Source organism: Amblyomma maculatum, chromosome 8, assembly GCF_055883805.1.
Source record: "Amblyomma maculatum isolate TAMU_Amacu chromosome 8, ASM5588380v1, whole genome shotgun sequence".
In the NCBI taxonomy this organism is placed as follows: domain Eukaryota; kingdom Metazoa; phylum Arthropoda; class Arachnida; order Ixodida; family Ixodidae; genus Amblyomma; species Amblyomma maculatum.
This window is the reverse complement of record NC_139351.1, coordinates 126,536,403-126,558,956: the sequence shown is the minus strand read 5'-3', so window position 1 is coordinate 126,558,956 and position 22,554 is coordinate 126,536,403. Positions and strand designations below refer to the sequence as shown.

At 50.9% G+C, this 22,554-nt stretch overlaps 2 protein-coding genes across 2 annotated transcripts in view; both read left to right on the top strand.

Moving 5' to 3' along the window:
* LOC146182509 (ephrin-B3-like) overlaps positions 1-22,554 on the top strand; it is a 301,828-nt gene that overhangs the window by 146,991 nt on the left and 132,283 nt on the right. The window lies entirely within an intron of this gene.
* Positions 3,743-21,580, top strand: LOC146182510 (uncharacterized). Its single transcript, XM_084577747.1, has 2 exons — positions 3,743-5,282; positions 21,554-21,580. Exons 1-2 carry the CDS (start codon positions 4,053-4,055, stop codon positions 21,578-21,580), a joined length of 1,257 nt encoding a protein of 418 aa, XP_084433873.1. The 5' UTR covers positions 3,743-4,052.

Here is a 22,554-nt window from a genome sequence, read left to right as displayed (position 1 = left end):
CCTCTAGCTTCCCATTTTCCCCCTTTTCGTTTTTCCCGAAGTGCTTTCGTTGTGACATATTCGTAGGGATGTCTAGCTCCAAGCGTGTTTGCCTGACTGTCGTCGGCTTTGTGAGGCCGCTTCCGCCATGCCTCTGTTTTTGGGTCTGCATATGACTTCACTGGTTCATTTTTGTTTCCCCCCTTTCATCTTTCCTTTTGTTTCTCCTTTTTCCTCTTTCCTTGAGACATGCGTTTCGAAGTGCTCTCTTTATCGCTGCGATATCTTCTTCGTGGCTTACACTTCGCCTCGCAGTCTTGGAATGCATCTGCTTTCGTTTTCTTTCTTTTTTTGCGAGGTATGTTCTGGCATTCGTTCCTGGTTGCACCTAGTACTTCCGAAGTTCTAGAACACTTATTTATTTGCTTATTAGCAATCCTTTATTTCCTTGTGTTCCGTTACTGGTTCGCAGACTATCGCTGAGTGAGGGGAGGCTAATGCCCAGCTGTGTAAAAAATTGATTATGTGTACATGCAACATCGCCAATAGCGTTGAATAACAGCGAGTTTTTAGATTCATTTAAAATTAGTGAAACATTGCTGTGTATGTCATCAGTTTTCTATAAGTGTATCAAAGCAAAACTAAAAAAGAACTACAGATAAATTTTACTGGATTTTCGGTAGTTTTACATAGCCCAGAGTCTGTACTTGGGCACGAATAAAGCCTCCTAGTTTATAGCTAGCTTATAAAGCTCGACTCTTTTTACTGATTAAACTCGGGCTAACTGTTAACACTTAAATTACATTGCGCGCACGACTCACTATCTTCTCAGATTTGCTAACGACTCAGAGGCATTTTCAGTGCTTACCCACATTTGGTATGAACGCGAATGGCTTTCCTTGTGAACTCCTTCGCGCATCCGTGAGTCATTGCCATCGTTTCCGTCCTTTGGATCGAAAATGCGATTGGCTCACGCACTTAAAATAGTTCGCATCGAGCCCCGTTTCAGGTATGCTCATTCATTCTTTAAACATTGAGATGATATTAGCCATACGTGCATTGCATGAGGTGCTTTCACCGCTGCATGGGAGACGTGATGGTAGCGAGGTGATACGCATATGCGTTGATCCAAGTTGCTCCGCCGCTTGTTGTACAGTTGCCTGCGCCGCCTCCTCGCGTTTTGCGCCGAAAATTCGTGACAGAGCTGCCTTAATGCAAGCACGACTCCTTACCTTGTCAGCATTATTGTCAACGGGGCATTTCTCTGGCATATCCAGCACCACATTAACTAACCCATACCGTAGCGCTAACCCACACTTCATATTTTTATTCCACCGTCGGCGTTCGGTGCAGCATTCCTTGCGTTTATTTCTATCCTTTGTCCTTCTATTAGAGCGCATTGGTGATTTCAACATTCGGTCTGCTCGGAAGTTGTCTGTCCGCGTAATTCCTTTTCCTTCCTTTAAACGAGGTCACGAGTAAGGTCATCTGATAGTGTGCGGCGGCCCTGCCGCGACGACCCTTAGTGGTAATTAGATAACGAATTTAGCGAGCGATTTTGCCAACCAGAGCAGGCGAGAGAATGAAGATCCCATAAATCTCAATTGTTGATGCTTTCCTGGGGCGTTACTTTAAACTAAACTGGCTCTTTTGACCGACCGGAAGCAGTGATGAAATATTCGAGCAGTCGTTTCAAGTAGAGGAGTCAACTTTTTGTGCGTCTGTGTTTTGCGTTTGTTATTGAATCTGTATCAACTTCCGATGCCCGCTGTTCCCATATTCCAACATACTTCATTCGGTTTCGTTGAACGGATGTACCTCGTTAAACGTGTTAACATTCTATGACGTGGCCAACGATGCGATGTGTTAAGTATGTTCCCTTCTAAGCACTATCACCTTTGACAGTTTAGGTGGGGAAGTGATCAGTGACCTGGTTTGTTCGTAGCGTAGATGTCCGCACCGGTGACTCATAACTTTGCAAAACGTCATGCCGCTTTTTCAGTGTCGGTGAATCAGTTCCAGGCTTGCGTCTAGTCGAGATGGCTCAGTATATACAGTTAGGGCGCTCGAGCACCTGAACCGGGGCAGTTCGGGTTGGATCCCGGCCGCGGTTTGATGCAAGCGAAACGCTAGAGCGGTCGTGTACAGTACGATGATGTCAGTGCGCTTGGAAGAACCCCAGGTAGTCGAAATTTTCCGGACCCCTTCACTGCAGCGTCTCTTGCAGCCTGAGGCTTTGCGCCGTTAAGCAAACAAACCAGCCGGTTTCGGGCCTGCGCTGTTCAAGCATTTAGAGGCGCACTTCGGGCAGTTTTTAGTGCGCTAGTACTAAAACTCATTAACCCACTCACTCATTAACTCATTAAAAGATAATTTAACCGATTAGTGTCTGCGTGAAGTCACGGAGGCAGGAGCTGCCAACTTGAACACTTGAAACGTCAGCCGAAACCACCAGGATGCTTGGAGGTCCCGAGTCACTGTAGGCGCGTTCGTACGCAGGCTTGGTTAAAACGAGGCGTTTTATCCGCGGTCAGTGGTCTCTCACATAATATGGTAGAAAATAAGCTGTGTGTACGGTAAAAGTGTATAGGACCCGAAACCTAAGCCGAATCGAAAGAAAACCACAGTGCTAGTCTACCTAGTTCGAATTTCGCCTTACCGTGCTAAACGTGACGTCATTTTCAGATATTAATAATTTCTTTTATATTTTTCTGCTCCATGTTACCGTGACTTCGATGAAGTTACTATCGCATTGTGAAATCAATTAATGAAAGCGTTAAAGAAAAAGTGAGCAGCCACAAAGTCGTTTGAAGTGAGCTAATAAGATCTGCGCACTTCCCATGATTTCCTGTCCTGGTGGTGTTACTAAACAAGCACCCAACTGCACGCTCTGGATATGCGCGCTTTGTTCTCCTTCCTCTTCCATACTGGGCTGGAAACAAGGTAGTCTCGGTGGTGTTGTGCCTGGCCAAAGCCGCCTAGAAATTCAGCCGGACGCCAAACTTCTTCGGCGAACGCCTCCTTCACAAACTTGGATACTTCTCTGCAAAGCACCAATGCACTGGAGGCGAGCCGTACCAAAGGCACAGAAGCGACGTGTTTTAACATGCGCTGAACGTCCAGACAGCACGGCGCGCCGTGGCCCTGACGGTGAACCCCTTCTCGCCCCGCGGCATATTTGAAGCGAGAGCGCAGCAAGCTCTCCCATTGGCCCTGCGAAAGTGCTGCCGTCGGATTGGACCATTTTGAGCGTCAACGGTTCTCAGCAACGGAGTCTCAAGTGCTTCCGTTCGAGACTCCGAGTGTGGGAGTTCGTCACTAGCGTCCATCGGGAGCAGTTCGCCCCTGACAGTGCGGACGCGGCGGAATCTCCCCGGCCGTCGCTGCGCGAGAACAGTCGCGTATGGCTATGTTAGCTTTCGGCCACAGAGCCGATCTTGTTGTGTAAATGCATGTAAATAGTGTATAAAGCCTTTTCTTCGTCTCACCAACGCCGACTCGGATTCATCGCTACCGCCCAGGGAGCTGACAGCCCTCGTTCACGAAACGGGTGACGAGCGCTGCGTTACCAACTCCTTGGCACAACCCTGTTGACGGTGGGCTACTGTGTGATAACCCCACCGGCACAACATTGGTGGCAGTTGCAGGATCCTTGGCACAACCCTGTTGACGGTGGGCTACTGTGTGATAACCCCACCGGCACAACATTGGTGGCAGTTGCAGGATCCACTGGCATAACCCTGTTGACGGTGGGCTACTGTGTGATAACCCCACCGGCACAACATTGGTGGCAGCGGTGGGATCGACCGGCGTCAGGCACCTCGGCGCGGTGAGTACCTGAAGTTTCCCTCAAACGCCAGACTTCTCTAACACACAGGGTAGCTTAGAGAAAGGCTGAGCGTAGCATTGTGTTAACCTTGCGTGTTTCAAGCCTACAGGAAGTGTTTTGAAAACCAGGGGATGCTGAGAAGGGAATCAGTGTGAGAAAGGCTTGCGCATCTCTTGCTAGGAGCGAGATAGCGAACGTATAGTACACTATTCTAAAAAGGCAAACAACAAGAGGCCGGTAATAGATGGAGAGTTACAAGGTCAAAGAACTTCTCCAAATTTGTGATGAGTTGGGCGTCGATTTGGGCTCAACAAAAAGGAAAAAGGAAATCCTTGAGATCTTGCAGACTAATGACGTCACGGTTGATGAAGCCGCAGAGGCCTGGGATGACATTCAAGAGAGAAAGAAGGAGGAGAAGGAACGTCGCGAGAAGGCGGAGGAGAAGGAACTTCGCGAGAAAGAATTGCGGGTGCGTGAGGCGAATATACAGCTGGAGCGTAAAAGGATAGAGTTGGAGCTTCACAAAGGCTCGCCAGCACCTAGCTTAGCTTCTGCGACAGTCCTTTCTAACAGTCCCAAAATCCGTGATCAACTACCGCCTTTTGCTATTGGCGAGGATATGGCTAAATTCCTCGTAAAATTTGAGCATGTGTGCGAACGGAATGACATCGAGCCATCCCTCTGGGCACAGAATTTGTTGGCTTTGCTTCCCGGGGAGGCATCTGACGTAATCACGTGCCTGTCGAAAGAGGCTTTCGAAAGCTACAGTGATGTCAAGGAGGCACTACTGCGGAAGTACAAATTGTCGCCTGAAGCCTTCCGGCAGAGGTTCCGATATGCTCATAAGGGTAAGGAGTCGCATGTTGACTTCGCGTTCCGTCTGAAGGCCGACCTAGTTGAGTGGCTCAAGGGCGAAGAGGTTTACAACGATCGCGATAAGCTCGTGGAATGCATCGCATTAGAGCAATTCTACCGTTGTATCGATGATGATGTCAGGCTCTGGTTGCTAGATAAGCTAACGGAGGTTAAGCTAAACAAGGCAGCAGAGTTAGCGGAAGAATATTACGCCCGCCGAAGCTTGCACAACAAGGCAGTGCGCGTAGAGAAAACTGACAGGAAAGATGGCCTTCCGAGGAGGTCCGACGAACGGAAGCCATTCACGCGTCGTGAGTTTCGTAAAGACTCGTCTCTTACAAAAGAAACTGTAAGGGAGAGGCAGAATGAGTCTCAGGGGGCTAATGATGTTCCCAAACAGGGCAACGATGCGACACGTTCTTTTGAAAAACGCAAACCGTTGAAATGCTATAACTGCAAAAGGGAAGCGGCCGAGCAAAGCGACCACAGCAGCGAGTTGATCGAGCCTCGAACAGAAGTGGTTACCTTGGTCGAGCCACTGGCAGCTGAGACGGTTGGAGCCGACTCCATCGGCGAGAAATCCGCAGTGACACCGTCCTGCGCGCCGCCTCACGTAGCTGTAAGCAATCCGATTGCACCAATCGAGAGTGGGGAATTGGCAGTAAATCAGCCGCCTGACAACTCAGAAGCAGCAGTTGTACAGCGTGGCGGAGATGTAGTCAGGCTGGGAGACGACAAATTGGTGATGTCCGAGATCAGCGTTGTCGGAGATCATCACTCGCGGAAAAACGAAGTGGCGCTCATGGAAATTGCGCAGCCCATGAGTGTTGAACACCTAAGGCAAACCCATGACGCTGACGCTGTCAAGAACCACACCTGTGAAGTCGACAGCGAGCGACTAGACAGGAGCCATGAATCTTCCTGTCCTGACGCGCTCAATTGTATTGGCGAAAACAACCTTGGAGCGAACATGGACCTCACGCGATCCGAAACGCCCCAGCTGTCGGACGAACGTGATCGTGCGCCGGTTAGCGCTGAGCGATGCGGCACACCGGCAGATAAGTGTAACTTGAGTGGCGAGCCTGCAGAGGATATGCCTAGCTTAGGGGCTGGCGTGAGCGAGCCTTGTCCTTGTTCGGACGCGACTGGCAGTGAGTCACGCGCTGCTGGCAGCGATGCAGGCGCGGCGCCGAACTCCGACGATGTCGGCGCCATACTAGCTCCGGTTACCGGCAGCTTGAAAGAGCTGGCACCAAAAGAAAGAAAGCAAAAACTCAAGTGCAGCCGCCGAAAAGAGCGGAAAGGCAGGTGCATGAAAGAATGCTGTCACCGAAAGGTGAGAAAACGCAAACGATCGCGAAAGGAAAAGAAGCGGCGATCCCAGCGGCACAAATGCACCCGTGCTCTGAAAATGCGCGATTGGTGCGCAAAGCGTAAGGAACGAGACAGATCGTTCAACAAAGCGAGCAACTTGTGCTCGTCTGTTCTTTCGCGGACAAAGTGGAAAGAAAGGTCTCGTAGAGAAACGGACAGCCGAGGCTGTAGCGGAGGGAGGAGAGCCAAACCGCCCGAATACTGCTTCGCGTTCTGCCGCTTGCGGAAGAGAGCAGCACAATGCGAACTCGGATGCTTTGAGTTATGCATTCAAAACATAGCTACCTTCGACGAGCGTTTCGTCGCTAACGGTAATGTTCTAGGCAGATCGGGGCAAAATTGAATGACCTCCTTGCTTCCTCAGTCATGGTCTACGGTCCAAGTGATTTCAAGGAGACTCTTTTCTATTACTGATTATTAATCTTCTTTGCTATTTAATGTGTCCTTAATGCGCAAAATTGTTGTTTGAACCTTGTGTACTGCATCCTATACACTTGTCTCTTGTTGTAATGGGAGCAAAAAGGGGACAACAATTTAGCTAATTGAATTTGAAATTTTGCCTCTGTCTGGTGTTTGACGGGTGACTGAGGGTACTTGCTTGTGTTGGGTGTTGCCTGTTGTCGGTCGGTTTTGCAAGCCGCAGAAAAGTCTACCGTTACCAGTGGCGAGTGGCAAGGGCATCGGAGCGACCCGGGCGAAGTTGATCGGCGTGCCCCGGCAACCAGGCTGTCGGCAGAGATCCTGACCTGGCGAGTGGAACGTGAGGCTACCTGGCGCCCGGACACTGTACGTGAGCTTGGAGGAACCTGGCGAACGAGCGCGCCTGGCATCCGAGCCACATGCGAGCAGCTCGTCTTCCCGGCGCATTGTCTGATGGCGGGGGTGCTGTTGTGCCTGGCCAAAGCCGCCTAGAAATTCAGCCGGACGCCAAACTTCTTCGGCGAACGCCTCCTTCACAAACTTGGATACTTCTCTGCAAAGCACCAATGCACTGGAGGCGAGCCGTACCAAAGGCACAGAAGCGACGTGTTTTAACATGCGCTGAACGTCCAGACAGCACGGCGCGCCGTGGCCCTGACGGTGAACCCCTTCTCGCCCCGCGGCATATTTGAAGCGAGAGCGCAGCAAGCTCTCCCATTGGCCCTGCGAAAGTGCTGCAGTCGGATTGGACCATTTTGAGCGTCAACGGTTCTCAGCAACGGAGTCTCAAGTGCTTCCGTTCGAGACTCCGAGTGTGGGAGTTCGTCACTAGCGTCCATCGGGAGCAGTTCGCCCCTGACAGTGCGGACGCGGCGGAATCTCCCCGGCCGTCGCTGCGCGAGAACAGTCGCGTATGGCTATGTTAGCTTTCGGCCACAGAGCCGATCTTGTTGTGTAAATGCATGTAAATAGTGTATAAAGCCTTTTCTTCGTCTCACCAACGCCGACTCGGATTCATCGCTACCGCCCAGGGAGCTGACAGCCCTCGTTCACGAAACGGGTGACGAGCGCTGCGTTACCAACTCCTTGGCACAACCCTGTTGACGGTGGGCTACTGTGTGATAACCCCACCGGCACAACATTGGTGGCAGTTGCAGGATCCTTGGCACAACCCTGTTGACGGTGGGCTACTGTGTGATAACCCCACCGGCACAACATTGGTGGCAGTTGCAGGATCCACTGGCATAACCCTGTTGACGGTGGGCGACTGTGTGATAACCCCACCGGCACAACAGTGGTCAACGCCGCCCACGTTTTTCTGTAGTATCTGTCGTAAGTGGGGAGAAACAGAAAAAAACGAGAGAGAAGATGGGGAGGTGGGAAATTCCGCGCGTGTGTGCGCGCCTGGCGGCAAAGATGAGAATGGGCGCGCCTTCTGCGGCTCGGCGCACCGCTTGGCGCGAATGGTTGTAAAATGTAAAGCGTGCCTCTTCCCCTTCTCTCGGCCCGTGGTGTCGGGAGCGGCGGCGGGCGAGCAGCCATCGCGTGGGATGAGCCCTGTTGTTTTTATCGCCCCCATTTTCGGCCCTTTTATTTCTTCTGTGCACATTACAGCCGCCGCAGCCACCGCCACTGCCGAGAACAGCGGGGGTCGTGATAGGGAGGAGAGGAATTTATTCCCTCCCCGTGGCAGCTATATAGGTGGCGCAGCGGAGCCGTTTGGCGTGGACACTGAAAACGACGTTCCGGACATCGCCGCTGCTCTTCGGGGCTTATTTATTTCCCGTTTTCTTTTGCTTGTTCACTCGTTCCAGGGCTTCTCTCGACTACGTCCTACCCACACGCACAAGTTATTGACACGTCCCCCCCCCTTCCTTTACCGGTGCTTTCCGCACTACCAGAGTGGATGTGCGCGAGATCGCGTTCTCCCCCGAATTAGTGGAGCTAGAGCAGTGCGTGTGTACTCGGCTATTTAACCGGGTTGCGCCAGAGCACACCTCGAGTGCACTCTGAGTGTACACCCCCCACGTGTTCGCGTACACTCGTTTTTACGCTTTGAATTAAGTCTGAGGCGCGCCTACGGGGCTGACCTCGAAAAGGTTACGATCTTAACCCCTTGTTCGCTTAGTCTTCCGCCCACTGGCTGATCGAACTGAAGCGCTGGAAACTATACGGCAACTATCAAACTGTTCCGCTTTGGCGAATATCGATACGGTTTGATGAGGCTGATTGCATCAAGGCAGACAACTGAGAAAATTGGTGAATATTAATCTCAACATAACAAAAGCTCTACACACAAGAACACTAGGAGGGGGACACCAAACTTGTGTTCTTGTGTGTAGCGCTTTTGTTATCTTTTGTTGATGAGACTTTCTTGAAGACGATTCCTCGTTGGTTTTTGTGGCCAGACGTAGTTGCCGCAACGCTTAATCGGAGCTTAAGACCCGTAGGTGAACATGATATATATTTTTTGACACAAGTTGTCAACATGTTACTTCACTTTGTAATGGACTTGGTGCAGATTTGTACAAGGGGAAATCAATCGGGCCGGAACTGATACGCTGACGTGACTCGCAGGAAGAAAATGAGCTTGTTGTCCTAGAAGCTTTGCAATGAGTGAATGAATGAATTAATGAATGAAGGATTAATTGAATGAATGAATGTCCTCACTTTGGCGCGAAGTGTAATCTACATTGTCACTCTTGAGACATGTGGTGCATTTCATCTCCTTGCTTTGTCTTTGTAATGCGAGGCAGCCTTGCAGCACCGACCACCTCGCACGGCCGGTCCGTCGAGGCGAGAACCTGACCACTTCCTTGACTTTGAGTTTCGAACTGCTGCTACTCATCGGTGTCGAGGCGGGCGGCATGCGCGGTGTGAGGGCTCTAGAGCTAGGTTTATGTCCGTGTTTTCGGACCTCTCCGAGATCAGATTCTCCGCTCCCTTCCTCCACATCTCTCGATTTCTTTTACACTTTTTTTTTACTCTCTTCGTGATCATGGCGAGGACTTCTCATAATGGCCAAGTTTTTCTTCCTGCCGCCATCTCCTCCACTACATGTGCCGCTTCCTCTCTCAAGCGCCGCATCAGGAAAGGACAACAACAATCACAACGACGCTGTAGGAGGCGAAAACAAGCCAAGCAAGCCTACCCAAGCCACTTCGAGCCATGTAGCCCGGGTAAAGGAAGGATAGGAGGGAAGGAGACGAGGGTTGGCGGAGGATGGCGAAATGCGGAGACGCACTGCAAGGGAGGCTCGTAAAGAACGTTTTTACGGCCACTCTAGCGACAGCTGGCGCAGTTTGCGATAGCCCCCGCTAGGTGGCGCCAAAGCTAGTTCCGCCTCGCCGCTCGCGTGCCTTCTTTTCGACGTCCCAACGTTGTTTCGCTGCCTGGGGTAGAGTAGCCGACGTCGCGTCGTCGTCATCGTCGTGCGTGGCTCTGGGCTTGGCTTGGCGTGGCTGCGCGCCCTTGGCTCCGCGAGCCATGAACGGTCGTGGGCGTCTTTTTACTGCGGCCTGTTAGTGCCGCGCTGAGGTACTACTAATGTAGTTAGTTCCGCCTCCATAAACATGAACCTGCGCGGCCGTGAGTGCCGTGCGTTGGCGAAAATGAGGAGGAATTTCTCTGGTCACTGTATATGGCTGGCTCCTTTCTACTTGCAGGCCGTCCTTCGAAGCACCGTTAACCTGCTGCAGGGTCCTCCCAGCGAAATCCAGCGAAAGCACGCGATCAGGACACGGAGCGCTATAGAGCTCAAAAACCACGTCTTCGCCTTTTTTTTTTTTAACTCTTTAATCCTCGGGAGCGTGTTTTTTTTTTCTTTTTTTTTTAATCAATCGCGAACTATGCCATTTCCTTACTCTTCATCATCTTAGGCTTTGTACCTCGGTGGATTCGGTATTCCACGAGACCCAGGTTCTACGAGTTGTCCACTATAACGGCAGTTCTTGGGTAGTCGTCACTTCCTTTTTCACCATTGGTGGTGATGGTGATAACAACGTTGTTCGTTACGTTGCGTTACGTAGTCTCTCGACATCAGAGATGAGCGAAACGTCAAGCGGTAGCTGTGGTTCTGCCTCTCTTCATCCTTTCTCTGCATATATATAATATATATCAGAAATCTGTTTTCCTCCATAACAATCTGGGCGTGATTGCGCAAGACTCCTTGCGAGTAGCAGGTGGACATGGTTGTTATACATTGACTGTCCTGGGGAGATTTCCTTTGCGGAGGTAGGCTGTTTTGTGTACAGTCTCGGCCGAAAGTCTTAAAGCCAAACTATTTTTGTCTCACTCGCAAACTGAAGCAGTCGTGTCACCGTTTAAGACTAAAGGGCCGTGAAATGCCATGAGATAGTTTTTTACTGTGACAAGAAACCATTTCCTAGCATAATAAACGCATCTCGGCTTTTAATGATGCCGCCACGGCTCCATTTGGCGACTAAAGAAAATCCTTTGGTTTCGGGGCTTTTGACTAAAACTGTACGTGCTCGCTCCCTCGATACCGAGCAAGGCTTATATTCTTCATTTTCCTTTCCAGAGTGATAAGCGAGTCGGAAGGACGCCTAGAAGGCCCCGCCCCGGTTGTGGGAAAGGCTCTACGAGGACAGTTTCAACGATGATACTAGCGTATAGTACATCTTCCCCGCTTTCGTCTCTGAAGACCCACAGTTTGGCGGGAAAAAACGCAGCCATACTGCGTTGCCGACGCTCGGGTGAACGTCAGCAACAGCACTAGGGTTTCGAACGGCTCGCGAGAGAAAGTGTGGTTGACCTCCGCCTGTGAGAAGGAACCCTCAACGTTACGAAAGCACTCTACCTGGCCGCTTCGCCTGCGAGAGCTAGCTGTCGGCGGCAGCGTTTTCCGCGCGAACAATGAGCGCTGAGAGCAGATCCGTTGCGGCGTGGTGAACGCGGAAGGAAGAGTGAGCTTCAGGCGGAGCTATATGCCGTACGCGTTCGAGTATAATCCGCTCACTTCTTCCCTCCTGCAGCTCACGTCTCAGCATGGTGTGAGTGTATACTGTAATGGTGTCAATGCTGATGTCCCAGGTGTAGTAGCCGAGTGAAGCCCAACATCGTGACATATCTATTTTGTGGCCATGGTTGACTTCTCTATGTGCTACATGATAGTTCCGCATGCTTTCATGACGTATAGTCGGTTAGAGTTATAGTTCTATACGGTCTTTGTTTAAGATTAAATGGTGCAGTAGACATATGCTTGCATGCTGCAGTGCGAATCCACGCCATGAATTTCATGGCAGGCTTTTTTTTTTTTTTTTTTTAGGCACAGCTGTCCATATCGATCGTCTTAAACACTCCGATAAATTGTCGAGAGTTTTGAAGATAAACATTTATTTCATGATATGTCCCTATAGCTCCACGGGAATTACCTTTTGGCTCCGAGCAGCCATAGCCCACAGTAACCTTTCACACTTTGTGCCATTAAGACTTCTGTTTGTGTGCCAGTATCAGCTTCAATCACGCTACCTCACTACATGTTGCTCGTGGATAATATATCAATCACTTCTCGGTGCGTGGACGCTGGAAGGCGTGCTGCTCATTTTACGCTGTAAAATCGGTATGATTCTTTGAAAGCGTTCGATTTGAGCCGTCACAAGCGCAGGGCCAACGAAGCCGTTAGCGCTTGTCCGCACGAATAAGCTTCCCTTCAGCGAACGCGCGTCACAGGGCTTTTGTGTGCACTGTGGACGACGACTACAGTCTCGTCGTTCGCCGTTGGAAGCCCGAGAAGGTAGGCAACAAATATGCAAGAGCACTGTTTCGAAGAGGCGCCGCCTCCTGCTGTTTGAGCGAGAGTCCGGAGGCGATAAGCCCGCGGCAACCCTGACAGGTGCTCTCAGCGGTTTCGAGTAGCGCTGGGGAAGACAAGCGACGGCTTCGACGCCTGGGTCCGTCGCGCCACGCGGAGGGGTCGTCGCCCGGTTTGCACCGAAGCAACTCGGGCCGCGTCGTCCGTAGTGATCATTGCCGAAAAAAAAAAAGAAAAAAAAAACCTCCAATGGCACCCAAGGACCCCCAATTTCACCAGTTTCCTTGGCAGCAGTTTAAAGATCCTGCAATTAAAGAAAAAAAAGCGAAGCAAATTCGGCTCGTGAGATTATACTGAACCTCGCAAAGATTCCCTTTTCGCCAAAATTTACTTCCCAGATTCCTCAAATGGAACGTCACCAACTGTGCAACGAAACATGCATGGCAAGAGGTTGACAGAGACTAGTACAGTGGTGGTATATTATAATGTTTTTCTGGCTTATACAATTTGCTGCCTGCCAATGGTATATAGTTCCGCTTTGTGACATCATGACTGACAGCTAAACAGCATTCCATGAAAAGAAGAATGAAGAAAGGTTGAAACGAAGTCGCAGTCTTCTAACCGTAAAAGGCTTTCTCTCTCTCTCTCTCTCTCTGTAGCCAACGCTTAGGGAAGAGGAGTTGGTTTGTCATCTTCGGCCAGCTCCGTTATTGAACGTGTGGTTAACACATCGCGACTAAATAAATAAAACCAAAGCGGTATTCGCTGAGAGAATTGCTGGAAGAAGTGCTTAATTAAATATGTCCCTCCACTGGCTCACGGGGCATGGCAAACAAAAACCACACAAAATAGCCATAACGCGCCTGTACACGGGCGGTACAGGTGCTTTATTATACTGTTTCGGCGCGATTTACTGGTCAGATGATCTTTCAAGATGCAGACTTGCGCAAACTTTCCTTGACTTTGCGTTCCTTTCCGTTCCTCGCTAGAGAGAGAGAAAAGAGAGAGCGAATCACTTTATTATTTCAGCGCAATATTAACTATATGTACGTAAGTCTGGCGCTTCGGCATGCAACATACAGTGCACAGCGAACTTATACACGCGAGTAACGAGTAAAAGGCTCTGTCAGTTGACGCTCTCCGCGCATCTGAGAATTTACTGAAGTGCGTTCAGCTTTGGTCGGATACAACTCAAGAAAAAAAAAAATACCGGCATGACCCCCCAGTAGCTAGTGGCGTCGACCAACCCCGACAACGTCGTCGATAATCCAAGTGCTTAGATCTGGTAGCGTCACAACACAGGCTGTGACAAATGAAGGGGTTTGACCCGCGGTTAAAGCGGATAAATCGCAACGTCAAGAAAATCTGGCGGCGCCATTGACTTGAAAAGCTGCCTCGAAGTGCGTCGTCCGCCTATTTCTTGAGTTGTATCCAAATTCAGTCTGCTTTACGCAATCTGGGTTCCGTACTCCGAGTTTGCGTCGTTTGAGAACTGTTGTTATCTCCCCGACCTGGAGTCATCTGATTGGTGGAAACACCAGAACATGATGTCACTTGCATGTTTCGGCGTTTTCCACCAATCGGATGACTCGAGGTCAGGGAGATAACACTTCTCATAACGACGCAAACTCGGAATAAGGAGCCCGAGTCTTTTTTTGATTGCTGCTACTACTATATGATAGCTAACTGCTCCTATGACAGGTGAACATAGGTAAATTTGGCTTGGTTTGGTTTGGAGGGGGTTTGACGTCCCAAAGCGACTAAGGCTATGAGAGACGCAGTAGTGGAGGGCTTTTCGCCTCCATCGAAAAGCGGCTGCCGCGGCCGGGATTCGATCCCGCATCCTTGGGCACAGTATTTGAGCGCCCTAACCACTGCAGGCGGGGCTGAACGTAGGTAAGTCTGGAGCTGTAGAATATTGACCTGTAGCAAATCTCCGTCGAAATCAGGGTACGGCAGTCCCAGTTCGGTGGGCCTACCCACCGTCGGTTTCAGGAAGTTCGCTTTCGCATCACTTGTGCGTTGGCGTTTTCGCTGGAACCTCAGGGTTAGGAACATTTTCTCTTGTGCATCGACGGTCTTTTGGAAAGCCGCGTCGAGACGACGTTGTCGTCGTTGTTCAACTCTGTCATCCGGGGGGAGGAACCTAACAAGGCAAGCGTTTCGCGCGGCGCGTCGGAAGCAGCGCCCTCTTTTGTGCGCGCCGGTGAGTTCCCGCCTAAGCGTTCGTCGCTGTACCTATACTCGCGCGTGTCTCCGGCACGTGACGTTCGAGAGGCTTGTGAACTCAAAGCCGTCACTTCGCTGCCATGTTATTTATTATATTTCTTTTGCGCCATGTTTTGGATACACGGCTCACTCCAGCCGCGGTTCTCTCGTTCCGTCGGCTTCCTTGTTTGTTTTTTAATATATTTCTGCTTGGTATTGTGCGTGGATGATAAATAGAATGACATATATCAACTGACTGCACTTACATGCATACGTGCACATACACTGGTAAAAATAAATGGCAAATTTGCATGCAGATTAGGCACTGATTCTTTCACTTATTTATTGATTTATACATTGCTATGTTGCGCCGTGGACTAGATGGCGTGAATGGTGAAGAGAAAATGGCGCGAATTTCTTCCAGTTGGTGTCACTTAAATACTGTGGTGGGCAGAACAGGATGAATACGTGACGTGAGAGCGATGGGTAGATGCCGCATGTGTATCGCCCGCCTCCTCCTCCTCCACTTTAATTCCGTCGACGTAACATACGCACGCCCAGTCCGTGCGGTAGTGTTGGCGCGTACTCCCGTTTTCGGCGGCAGCCTTTCCGCGCATTTCTCCGTCTTTCCCCGGGGGCGCTGATATGTTGGGGCATTTTCCTTTGCTTTTTGAGCGGGCGTTGTTTTCGGCTTTCGGAAATGTTCCTCGGTTCACTCAGCTGTTCTGCTCGCCATTTGCTGAATTTTTTGTTTGTTCGGTGCTTTTGCCTGACTACTGTTCGCTTCGCCTCCCTACGCGAGGGGTATGTCGGATTACTACGGGATGTTTTCGACGAGTGCATTGAGGGGTTAAACGTCTCCCTCGATAGCGTCACCGAAACGGGCTGCGTCCGCCGTATTCTCCGCAAAGGGCGAGAGGGAGAGAAAGAAAGCATAAAGCATGGATGTTATATATTGCTGGACGTCGATCGCGGGGCATATTTGCGCCTACTTGCATAAAGTAGCCAGCGGCGAATAGCCTTTTGAGCCGCTTCTTGCCCGCCAGGTGGAAGAAAAAAACAAAGTGCTCAATCGGGTATAGGCCGAGCAGAAAGAAAAACCGCGGGTTGTCGTGTGACAGAACGTCAGTTTCTCTTTTTCTCCGCGTTCATTGTTAGCATGTCCTAGGAAATGCCTGCATGCTTTCTTCAACCGTCCTGCAATCTTAGCTGCGCTCCCGTGGTGACGCCTGCCACACATGTCATGATATCTCCGTTCAAAGGGCGTCAACAAATGTCACTGCCACAATGCAGCTAGTGATTGTATGCCCGCACTTGTATACCAGCAACGCTCGTTTGTCCCCCGCCCCGGCTAGAGGAATTTTCGATCTGGACAGCATCGTGGTTGCGGCGGCCGGCTGACGCACATTCGTCGTGCACTGGGCGTCGTGTTGCTCCACCAGCTTGCGCAACCTTCATTCGCCACGTGTCCACGAGATGGCGTGTCGCACGCAGTCGGCAGCTGGGCAGCTTATTAAACCTTGCGGAGGGAGTAAACAGTGTGACAGTGCTTCCATCTTGTGCCGTCCTTTTCTTAATACTTTCGCGGTCTTGCTGCACGCCATTGATGTTACATCTGTACATGACCTAGACATCCACTGCCGGCGGGCAGGCTACGGACTGCCGCTACACTGCACGTGTAAGGAGAGATCAACTTAGTAAAAGGAACGAAAGAGAACCGATGCGCACCAGCCTTATTCCTTTCTGCGGCATGTTTCGGCGACCTTCGGTGTCTTCGGCGCGCCGGTCGTCTTCGCGCGTCCACCAGCCCCGCCCGAGTCGATCGTTTCCGCCACGAGAGGCTAACGGGGCTTTTGTTCGATACGCTCAGCCGCACGCACGCACGCACGCACGCACGCACACACACACACACACACACACACACACACACACACACACACACACACACACACACACACACACACACACACACACACACACACACACACACACACACACACACACACACACACACACACACACACACACACACACACACACACACACACGCAGTACCGCACCGCACCGCATACCAGAAACCCCTTGGGCGAGTTCTGGCGCTCCGATAAGGTCCCGTGTCAATAAATCTCGCAGATGGTCCGAACGCAATGATTGTTTCTCCCGCTCCTCTCTCCTCCTCCTCGGTCCGCTGGCTTGCTGCAGGAGTGCTCGGAGTTGGTGCTGCTTGTTCGTTGGCTCGTTCGTTCGTCCATTCGCACACACCTCCTCTTCTGGGCTTCCCTCGCTGGCGCGAGAAATGCCCGCTACCCGTTCTCGCCCTCTTTCACGACGCACTGTCTTTTCCCCGTGATGTGAGTCTTCGTTCTCTTTATTCGCTGGTTTCTTTTCTCGTTCTTGATTTGGGGCCCATCTATCGCTCACTCGGCGAAACTATCGTTCCGCCCTCCCATGTATCTTTATTTTTCTCACTCTCTTTCCGTCTCCTTCCATCTTCCATGTCTTCCTCTCGGCTTTCCTTCCATCTTCCATGTCTTCCTCTCGGCTTTCTTTGTCCGCATTCTCCTCGTGTTTTTTCACATCGGAATGCTTATTTTTCGTACTCTCCTTTCCGGACCGTGTGCCGTGTTCTCTCTCTCAGCTTCCTTCCGCATCTTCCTCAGGACAGGCGGCGCAACCGCTTTCATTTCTTCGCCCTCGCCATCTGTAATCGTGTTTCCGAACGTGGCTAGCGTTCCATCTGTCTACCCTTTCGTTCATTTGTCCGTCGGTTTCCTTTGTCCTTGCAGGTATATATATAAAGAGAAAGTGTATGTGTGATGGAGGGGAGGTGGGGTGCCGCAGGCGAGCGAGCGATCGGCAAGACGTACGCGCGGTGAGTAGAAAAGGAAAGAGCAGATAAGCGATTACGGGAGCGCCCCAGACAGCGTACGTGTGTGTGTGTGTGTGTGATCGTGTGTGTGCGGTGATGGTTTCCAGTTGGCTGGATAATGCCACTCCCGCCGCCCCCGAGTTCATCGTCTTTAGCGCATCGCCGCTCTATATATAGCGCATTCGAACGCCACGCACTAACAGTCACACACACTCGCACACAACGGGTGTGCTGTTGCGGTTCCCATGTAGTACCATATACGCCGCGCGCTGTACGTATAGCGCGCAACAACGACGTGCGGAATGAAGGAGCGACGGCTGGTATCGTATTCATCTCTCTAGCTGTCACTTTCCCTCCCCGCGCCGATTCGCTCGCTAATGTCTCTGTTTCCCTCCCGTCCGTGTGTATACACGTACGTGCTGGAGAGATGTGGCGTTGGTCTCTGCTTTTTTGGGTTCGTTGCTCTCCCACTGCTGCTCTGCTGTTCGTGCAGACGATCGTTACCATGTGCCGTGAAGAAGTGATCGTCTGCTCGCGTCGCTGTTGATTGGTCCCGAGGGGTTGAACGAAAAGGGGGAACTAACATTTATAAACAGGCTATATCTACGGTGCGGATATAACCGCCGTTCGCGGTCGCACGCTTCCGGTTTTGTAAGCATCGATATGAACAATGATCCCCAGCGATGATCGTGTTTAATGAATGGTTCTCGTCAGTAGCAGTCGTGCGCGATTTTTATTTGTTTGTTTCGTTCGTGACGTTGTTGATCTAAATGTAGCGAAGCGGGGCGATAACGAAATGCCGCGCGGAACGTGTGCTGTTTATGTTAGCCTCCAAATGTCATTGCTCTGGCGTATTCAGGCTTATATCTTGTAACGGCATTGTATTTTCTCAGCCATCGTGTGTAGCGCAGCAGATTGCTGTTTAGCTCGAGGCCGACACAAAAGTTACTTGCCATTACCAAATTATGAAAACAATTTTGTGTGTGCACCACCTAAACATTATAGGAGATATCAGTGACCTAAAATAGAACTTCCCTGAAACCGTACAACACAGTTTGATGTGTAATCGTGACATGTCGCCTGTCTCTCCTGTGTGTTTTGCCAAATGTCGCATCAGCTAAGTTTCCTTGTTGAGTTTGAGTCTCGAACGTTTGTCGTTGTTTAAGTTTTAAGTTGCATTCTTTATTATCACGCCAGCCCTTGGCGCGCCTCATTTAAACTTAAACGTTTCCACTGAAACCGGTCGCTGAATTATGCTTGAGCAGTACATTGTGGACGTATGCAGGATTCAATTTTCGTAAGCTGCTCGCGGGTCAGATGAGGTAAGCTGTAGTGACTCCCATCTAATTTAGTCCACCAGGTGGTGTTCTGCGTGCGCTGTCATCGCGGGGCAACTGGAAAGATCTCGGACATTTTAGCATTTTGCCCCGATCGAACCACTGCCGCTCGAATCGGACCCCTGGACAACTGACGCACATATTCATCCAGAGCAACTTTCAGATGCGGTCGTCGTTGTCTAAATAATCAGTCGACGGCGCGGTGAGCCTCGCCGCTGTAATTCAGTGATTAAGATGTCCGATTACTGTGCTGGAGCACTCGGGTTCGAACCCGACTGGGGTGACCAATGGAAGCGAAATGTAAAGGCTCCCGTTTGCTTGTGTTCGTTAGTGAACGTTAAAGATTCCCAGGCGCTGTTTTAGTTTCACGTATGTACAGAGTTACGCACGCAAACGTGAGAAGTCTACGTGCGCTACACGCATTACGCCAGGACTACTTTTAGTTTCACGTACGTGTCTACGTGTACGTGAAGCAAAATGTATGGACCTTTCATACAAACCTCGAAAAACTGCGTACGTGTTATGTCGCGCCATCTAGTACAGATGAACAAAACTAATTTCGTTTAGTCGAGCTGCCTTGAGCCGAGCCACGCTGCGGCCGTAGCCAAGAGTCGGTCGGATTGGAAATTGCTGTTCTCAACGTCGTTGCTCTACAGTGAACAATTAGCAGTTCGCGCTATGCCTTCGAGGCTTTGTTTTTTGCCTCCGACAGGCGCATACCTATATGCGCCCACCGCACTGCGTGTCGCATGCAGTTTTCGAATGGATTAGATTCTCTCACGTCGCGAAGCATATCCAGATCGTCGCTTTAGGAGAAGCGAATTCGCTGGGCAACAGAACCAACAGAACTCATGCTTACAACTTCACAACCTTCCCCTACAACGGATTGGCTCTGGTTGGCTGCCGGCTTGCATCTGACACTCTAGCCACCTCTCGCTCAACTCTGGTTTGGCGTGACCTCGCGAGATCGTTGCTATGACGACGACAAACGCTTCTGCGTCAGGCTTAACAGCTGAAAAATCGTCCTTCTATCTAAAAAAAAAGGCTGTTTGTCACTTGAAACTTTACGCGAGGGTAAGATTGGGTAAGCTGAAAGCGAATACAGCAGTTTAGAACACGATATCGCGCCGAGGAATTAGCGGCGAAGCTGTTATTGCTGTGAAGGGGGCGGGCAGGGCGTCGCCATGTTGTCAACTCTACGTACGCCAGCAACGTAAAGACGCAAACGTGAAAATCCGAATCTCACGTACGTCCGTAAACCTCCCGCGGACTCTTCACGTTCTGCGCATGCGCACTGGTCACACGTAGGCGCTTCACGTACGCTAAGCTCCCGCGTACGTGAAACTAAAACTGTCTACTGTGTATTATTCCGGAGCTCTACGCTACGACACTTCTTTCTTTCTTCATTCACTCCCGCCTTCTCCCCCTCTCTTACCCAGGCGCTCAAAATTATTCTGGAGCTCTACGCTGCGACACCTCTTTCTTCGTTCACTCCCGCCTTCTCCCCCTGCCTTACGGCGCGGTTCAGCTGTCGGCCGAAAAGTGCAAAGATATTGCACTATTGCGCCTTTACTTTATAGTTAACCAATTAACCAATTTACAACTTGCGTCGTGGTGAATTCGCGGTATAGCTAATCCCTTCGGCTGAGGTGCCGGGGCGCATTGTCCGGTTCTGCCGCCGAGTTAGTGCGCAAGACCACTTCGTTGCTGAGAGAGGCGCGAACTCCGCCGCCTCTAATCTAAGTGCTCAAAGATCGCCCTCGTTGCCTTAAAGAGAGCCGTTTTTCTTCGGCGACCTTCCCACCGCCGCCTCATTCTACGCCGCCGCCGGCCGCTTATAAACCTTTGCCTCAATTTGCCTCTTCCTTCCCCCTTCTCCGGCTTCCTTGCGCGCATTTCCTCTCCCTCCGTCCGTGCAACCCTCTAGACTCTCTTAGCTCTCGGGAGGAGGTGCATTAACCCTCCTTAATTAATGAACAAACCTAAGTGGTCCCCTGTGCGCGCCTATACGGCCTTCTTTTCTCTCTTTTTTTTTCTTTCCATCCTTCGGTGCTAGGCGACGATTTAATGACTTTCCGAGCTCGTTTCCTTCTCACCTTGGTTCATTTTATTATTTTTTTTTTCGTTGGTTTAATTCTATTCTGTCGGTTCCGCAGACGGCGGCGTCGCCTCTCTGCGGGGTCCGAGCTTTTAGCAGGTGCAGATTAGCAGCATCCCTCCGGTCGCGTCGTCCGTGTCCTGCGCACGTGAGAACCGGAGCTCCGACGCCTCTACGAGGACGACGGATGGACTGCGGTGTGGCTTGTCGCGGCGTGGCTGCACTGTTAACACTTTCGGGTAGAAAGTTTGCAGTGACTTGGGTAGATTGCTAGAGCGTGGTTACCTTGATAGAGTCACAAGGGAGGCGGCGAGAATTAATGGAGAACAGGCGGTACCGATATGTATACAGCCGTCCAAATCTTTAACTGAACTCTTTAACTGGTGTGCGTGACGGCCGCCTTTTCTGTGCTCCAACACATTAGGGCGGATAAAACTGCCGGAAGGTCAAGATTTAGAAAGGGCTTGGTGAGCCCTTGCTTATAATTGAACTTATCGCACGTCAGCTCCTGTGTAACGCTCAGAATCACTGAAAATGCGGCCGTCACGCACTCCAGTTAAAGATTTGGGCGGCTGTACTAGCTTAAGGCAAGGACATGGGCCGAGTTCCTTACGCACACATTCCGCTGTACCCATCCCAGTGTAGCAACGGAGGTAGAGTCGGATATCTGCTGGTTGCGACAAGCGAAGAATACGGTCCGTTTGGAGATCACTGTAAGATACTTTTCTGCTGCTGTTTATCGTCATCGTCATCATTATCATATTGTCAGAGTGCACTGCGTGCGTGTGCCTGTCTGTGTTTTGGGATGCAGGATTTGGATTTGGATTTTGGAACTTAATGCAGTAAGATAGATTTAGCATTATAGTGGAGGCGTGTATACGGGTCTACGCGCTGCTACCGCGCGTACACAGTAGACTGACGCTAACCGCGAATACGTCTTGCACATCTCTGTTATGCTAAATTTCTCTAGCGATTTATCATAGCTTATTCCTTCGCTGCCGACGTGGAAGTTTTGTACGTCATGGCTGGCTGTAGATGGAAGGTCACTGCCACGGGGCTGAAATTATGGGTGTGAAACAACTACGTCGTCTTTCTTGTCAGTACAAGAGAGGGAAGGGGGGGGGGAGGGGGGAGGGGGGGGGCATTCCGCTGATAAAAACGGAAACCTGATCCAGCCCTATCCGCCAGCGTCCGGAAGGACGGCACTACATGTGTCATGTTTCGTCTCATGGCTTGTTGGGTCTACAGGTAGACCATCTCGCTAGTCGTAAGAGTCCAGGCGTACGATAGCTACTCTCCGGCTGTGTCTAACAACGGCTGAATTGAGCATCTATCGAACGACGATTGCTGACGAACAGGCCTAACCGCTCTGATGTATCCATGTCATGTCCGTCTTCCTACTTCTTCTCTTATCTTTTTTTTTTTCTTTTCTTTTTTGTGCTCAGGTATCGCCTAGCAGGGCAGTGCATTTAGGGAAGCGTGCATTTAGACTGATCGGAACCGGCTTTCAGGCGGCTAACGACTTTTCGCGGAAAGCGCGCGTGGGTCAGGTGCATCGTCGCTGGCTCGCCCGTGTCGCGGTGGCCTAATCTTCAGCCACCATTGGTTTCGAGACGAGACGGAACGACTACTGTAACCACGGAGCACGCTGGCTGGAAGCCGAGACGAGGCAACTGCAAGGCAGACAGGCGTGCTTTTGCGATTGCACCACGGCGCAAACCATCCTCCGACCAGTTGTTAATCTCCCGACGTGCATAAGCCTGCCCCCGAGCGGTCGAGGATGCTGTTGGGAAAGGAGGCCAGTTTAAGAGG

What these genes read in the sequence shown, in the direction of transcription:
- LOC146182510 (XM_084577747.1), top strand. Translation starts at nt 4,053, where the DNA reads ATGGAGAGTTACAAGGTCAAAGAACTTCTCCAAATTTGTGATGAGTTG. An exon ending in GCGCGCCGCCTCACGTAGCT is followed by an intron (nt 5,283 to 21,553) that starts GTAAGCAATCCG and finishes TTTGGGATGCAG; the next exon opens with GATTTGGATTTGGATTTTGG.